Source organism: Salvelinus sp. IW2-2015, linkage group LG20 (assembly GCF_002910315.2).
Source record: "Salvelinus sp. IW2-2015 linkage group LG20, ASM291031v2, whole genome shotgun sequence".
Taxonomy (NCBI): Eukaryota; Metazoa; Chordata; class Actinopteri; order Salmoniformes; family Salmonidae; genus Salvelinus; species Salvelinus sp. IW2-2015.
This window is the reverse complement of record NC_036860.1, coordinates 70226921-70232639: the sequence shown is the minus strand read 5'-3', so window position 1 is coordinate 70232639 and position 5719 is coordinate 70226921. Positions and strand designations below refer to the sequence as shown.

Here is a 5719-nt window from a genome sequence, read left to right as displayed (position 1 = left end):
AACTGAGTATCACAGCTATTGTAAGCAGTTGTTTAACTGGAATAATCTATTTTACTATTGCCCAATGCAGGGAATGTAAAATGCCTATAGATATACAACATATGCCCTTATGAGTTTACGTCTATAATGAATTGAATGTGGAACCCAGTCCAACCAGTTGCTGTTTAACAGACCAGTCATTGAAGACTGAGTTAAGCTAAGATTCAACTAGGTATACCATTTTGAAATTCAGTTTTTTTTATTATTTCCATTACAGAGTAAACTAAGCCTCCATGATTCTATGGAAGGGAAAAAAAGATTCGGAAAAGGAATACGGTAGCGTCTTGGAATGCAATGTGAACACATGGGTTCATGTCCATTTTCAAATGTCATTCCTTTATCCGATTCCACTCCTGTATCTCGGTACTGTTCCGTCTCATTGGCAGAGTCTCTTGGTCTTCTTCTAGAAGCGATCCAGAAGTTTTTATTGCGGTTCATTGCAGTGTTCGCTTCTATGGTATCTATACTAATGGCATCGTCTTCCGACGGGTGGCGTCCCTCCAGCGCGACACTTGTCCTTCAACTGACTCATGAGTACCAAAAGCTCTGAGGTAAGACAATGTACTGATGGTAGATCCCCATCCAGTGTCTTTGGATCATATTGATTGCTGTGCAAATTTCCCGAATTGGCTGAGTTGAGAAATCAGCTGATGTTGTGTTTGTGTATCTGTCAAATTCCTGTCCGGTGGGTTTTAAATGTGTTGCTGTGAACTGTGTTGACAACCTGTAGGCAAGTACCGGAGATGACTGCATATAAAGCTTTAGTATTCTGAGATTCACAAATCATCCACGGAGAACAACAGCCTGGAATCACTGTACAACTCCTACAAACCAGAACATCTTCGGACTGTTTCTACCCTAGTTTTTAATTGCTATGGTACAATATCCTAAATCCCTGAATGTCAATATACAAAGGAGTTTCTTATGAGGTACCTATAGTGGTCCATCCCTTCACTGTTTTAGGGTCCTCGCCACACTGCCATAGCTCATCTATTTACAGCTATTATCACCAACCCCCTCTGTCATCCTTGACTTCATGTTATTTCATTACATTTTACAGAGACACGTGAGACGTTTTTAAAGATTGTTCTTGAATCTCGACGAGAACTATTCAAATTCCGTTAGAACTCAATTCTAAAAAAAAAGTGCTGTGTACCTCCGTTATGAATATGCCCTTAAAGTCTGGGTGAAGAGTTCATTCTGGTTTTGACAGAGTGTAAACTTTATGATAAAGCATGTAGTTGGGGGTGTGACCCATTATTGATGGTTTTAAAAACAGTGCGAGGTAACCATGTCAAAGACCATACCTGATAACATGGGAGAGATAGGGAGCATTCAGAAACAGCACTGGCCCTTGTTATAGCCCTAAACTAACATTGTCAAATACAGAGGTAAGGAAACTTTCCAGTTTAGAAAATGACTATCACATCTAAATGTAGATGGGTGATTCAGTGGATGCAGTCTGCCCTAGAGTGTCATATTGCAAAGGGGATCTGCAATGGGTTTTCCTGATAATGGTTTAGGTTAGAAATGTGTTTTCCTGCTAATGGTTTAGGTTCGAATTTGGCAGAGTAAGTTGATCTGTGTCTTGGGGGTGGGTGGGGGGGGGGCGGTTAGATCTTGCTGTTCTCCAGGTGCGTGTCGATGTGTTTGATGAGGGCGTCGTCGGGGTAGCCAGTGGGGAAGGTCAGCTGACACAGCGGGCAGCTCCGGGCGTCGTCCTCCTCCGTCTCCATCCACAGCTGCAGGCAGCCAATCACAAAACGGCGTAAACGCTCAACTCGAAGGTCAACACTGTAAATGTACTCATTTGTAATGACTAAAAGAACCTGTTTTCTATTTGCATGTCACGTATGGAAGCTCTTATTACTGCTATTGGGATACACTACTGAGCTCTGAACTCGAGCAGCAACAACTCACATTGATGGAGGGCCAGGACTGGGCGTGGTCTGCGTTCAGGTACCCTGGCAGGTGGCAGGCGAGGGTAGCCGGGTCCTTTAGGGCCAAGAAGGAAGGGCAGGGTGGGGGTTCCCGTGAGCTTACCCCCATGGCCCCCAGTGTCCTGGGAGGACTGGAGACCGGGGATGGGCACCTCCACTCCTCATCGTCAGACGACTGGGGCGGGGTGACCTGTGGGGTGGGGGCCGGGGGATCCTCCAGATGACAGAAGTGGCGCCCCTGGATGATTAATACATGCTATTTTTAATGTTTTAAAATGTTACTCCCTAATAAAACTATCATTTAAAACGGGTGGTGGTGGTGCGGTTAAAAATGTATAAAATAAGGTGATCTTAAAATAAATACACTACCGTTCAAAAGTTCAGGGTCACTTAGACATTTCCTTGTTTTTGAAAGAAAAGCACTTTTGTCCATTTTAAAATAACATCAAATGGATCAGAAACACAGTGTAGACGATGTAAATGACTATTGTAGCTGGAAACCGCAGATTTTTTATGGAATATCTATGTAGGCGTACAGAAGCCCATTATCAGCAACCATCACTCCTGTGTTCCAATGGCACGTTGTGTTAGTCTTTGAAAATGATAAACTTGGATTAAAAAATGTATCATTAGAAAACCCTTTTGCAATTAGGTTAGCACAGCTGAAAACTGTTCTAATTTAAAGAAGCAATGAAACTGGCCTTCTTTAGACTAGTTGAGTATCTGGAGCGTCAGCATTTGTGGATTTGATTACAGGCTCAAAATGGCCAAAAACAAAGACCTTTCTTCTGAACCTTGACAGTCTATTCTTGTTCTGAGAAATGAAGGCTATTCCATGTGAAAAATAGCCAAGAAACTGAAGATATCGTACACCGCTGTGTACTACTCCCTTCACAGAACAGCGCAAACTGTCTCTAACCAGAATATAAAGAGTGGGAGTCCCGTGGTGCACAACTGAGCAAGAGGACAAGTACATTAGTGTCTAGTTTCAGAAACGGATGCCTCACAAGTCCTCAACTGGCAGCTTCATTAAATTGTACCCGCAAAACGCCAGTCTCAACATCAACAGTGAAGAGGCGATTCCGGGATGCTGAACTTCTAGGCAGAGTTCCTCTGTCCAGTGTCTGTTCTTTTGCCCGTCTTAATCTTTTCTTTTTAATTGTCCAGTGTGAGATATGGCTTTTTCTTTGCAACTCTTCACTGTTGACGTTGAGGCTGGTGTTTTGCGGGTACTATTTAATGAAGCTGCCAGTTGAGGACTTGTGAGGCGTCTGTTTCTCAAACTAGACACTAATGTACTTGTCCTCTTGCTCAGTTGTCCCCCGGGGCCTCCCACTCTTTATATTCTGGTTAGATCCAGTTTGCGCTGTTCTGTGAAGGGAGTACTACACAGCGTTAAACTTCAGTTTCTTGGCTATTTTTCACATGGAATAGCCTTCATTTCTCAGAACAATAGACTGACAAGTTTCAGAAGAAAGGTCTTTGTTTCTGGCCATTTTGAGCATGTAATCAAATCCACAAATGCTGACGCTCCAGATACTCAACTAGTCTAAAGGCGGCCAGTTTCATTGCTTCTTTAAATTAGAACAGTTTTCAGCTGTGCTAACATAATTGCATAAGGGTTTTCTAATGATCAATTAGCCTTTTAAAATGATAAACTTTGTTAGCTAACAATGTGCCTTAGTGAGGATTGCTGATAATCGACCTATGTAGATATTCCATTACAAATCTGCCGTTTCCAGCTACAATAGTCATTTACAACATTTACTCTGTATTTTTGATCAATTTGATATTTTAATGGACAAAAAATGATTATCTTTCAAAAACAAGGACATTTCTAAGTGACCCCCAAACTTTTGAATGGTAGTGTATATACAAATGTGGTGTGTACCTCTGCAGCTAGAGGGAAGCCCAGCTCCAGGGCATGGTGGTGGGGACTACTGCTCAGGCTGCTGCCACCACCACCTCCCCCGCCACCACCACTTACAGCTCCACGGGCCGAGGCCGGCCGGGGAAGCCCCACCAGGGAAACCCTGGGCGGGCGGGAATAAGCCCCAGACTCCCCCATGTTCTTGGGCTTGGGCAGGGTGGAGACTGGGTCACGGAGCAGCCTGGGCGGGGGCCTCTGGTGGGCAGACGAGTCGGCCACCTCTGAGTAGCTGCGGCGCCCCTGGAAGCGGGCACGCAGCCGTTGGCTGGTTGGCCGGCAGGAGTAGGAGGCTGGGCCGGTGGGTGAGTAAGTGAGGCCAGTTGGGGAGTAGGATGCGGGGCCAGAAGGGGGTGAGGAAGGTGAAAGGGGAGGAGAGGGGTGAGGGTGGAGGCGGTCTGGGGAGGGGCGTTGGGAGGCCGGGGAGCGACGCTGGGGGGCTGGGGAGTGTCTCAGGACTGGAGGAGAGAGAATGGGATGGTTATTATAGTCCATTGCTACCTCTGTAGCCCAACTGATAGAGTATGCCGCTTGCAACGCCAGGATAGTGGGTTCAATTCCCGGGACCACCAGTACGTAAAACATATGTACACATGACTAAGTCACTTTGGGTAAACGCATCCGCTAAATCGCATTTATTATTATTACATTAGTGTCCTTATTGGCACCCTCATCGGGCATTTCTGCAATTATACATTCAACATCAATATGGAGAACAATTTTTGTGTTTTCTACTGACCCATCTGCTCGTGGGATGCCTTCCTGAGGATCTCGGTCTGTTTGACAGCCAGACCTCTCACACGCACCAGCTCCTCTGTCAGCTCAGTGTAGGCCAACGCCAGGTTCACCCTGCAAAGGAGGGACAATAGTTGATCATCTTTCAATGTTAGAGCTGCGTCCAAAATGGCACCCTATTCCATAAATAGGCCACCGCACCCTATGGGGCCCTGGTCAAAAGTAGTGCACTAAATAGGGAATAGTGTTCCATTTTGGGTCATCGACTTGGTTATTCTACTGACAATAGCTACATGGCAGGAGTATTAGATGGGGCAGCTGTCGCTCACTGTTCATCTCCTGCCTTCTTTATCCATTCCACGTCACAGTGCTCACAGGGTGTGGTCACCTCCTGCTGGACAGAGACAGACGTGTGTGTCAGTGGAGGCTGCTGAGGGGAGGACGGCTCATAATAATGGGCTGAAACGGAGCAAATGGAATGGCATCAAACACATGGAAACCACGGAAACCATGTGTTCGATGTATTTGATACCATTCCACTGATTCCGCTCCAGCCATTACCATGAACCCGTCCTCCCCAATTAAGGTCCCACCAACCTCCTGTGTGTCACTATCTGACCTGTCTCTGTACGTTCTGCTGCAGCTGTCTGATCTCTGCCTGCAGCCTCTGTAGCTCCTCCTTCATCTCCTTCTCTCTCTGACACGCCCCCTGGGCCTGCTGCCGTGCCCCTTCTAGCTCCGCCTCCAACCGCTGCAGCTTCAGGTCGGACACGGCGTCCAGACTACGAGAGCTCTGCAGGGTCGGACCCCGCCCGTTCCGCTCTGTAGCACACATACAGATACAGTGAGATACATACACACACGTCCGCACTCACTCAAACATACAGACACACTTACCGCGAGGCACGTCCAGACTGGTGTGTAGCTGTAGGTAATGAATGTTCTTGCTGTGCAGCTGAGCACTGAGTTTCTGCAGGGACCCCTCCCTCTGCCTCAGAGCTGACTCCAGACCACAGATACGCTCCATGTGCTGCTCTGCTAGCGTCGTCTGATGGAGAGCACACACACGTGAATGCAC

The 5719-nt window shown here is 46.7% G+C and overlaps 1 protein-coding gene across 1 annotated transcript in view; it reads right to left on the bottom strand.

Annotated features, from left to right (window-relative positions):
* Positions 1–884: 884 nt before the first annotated feature.
* The window catches only part of LOC111981768 (TANK-binding kinase 1-binding protein 1), a 32163-nt gene continuing 27328 nt past the window's right edge, over positions 885–5719 (bottom strand). Inside the window, exons 4-10 of the mRNA XM_070449598.1 lie at positions 5539–5696; positions 5261–5463; positions 4971–5032; positions 4646–4755; positions 3871–4364; positions 1960–2217; positions 885–1781 (exon numbers count right to left, since the gene is read on the bottom strand). Coding sequence (XP_070305699.1) covers positions 1653–1781; positions 1960–2217; positions 3871–4364; positions 4646–4755; positions 4971–5032; positions 5261–5463; positions 5539–5696 — 1414 coding nt within the window. The 3' untranslated portion in view covers positions 885–1652. The remainder of the gene's footprint in view (positions 1782–1959; positions 2218–3870; positions 4365–4645; positions 4756–4970; positions 5033–5260; positions 5464–5538; positions 5697–5719) is intronic.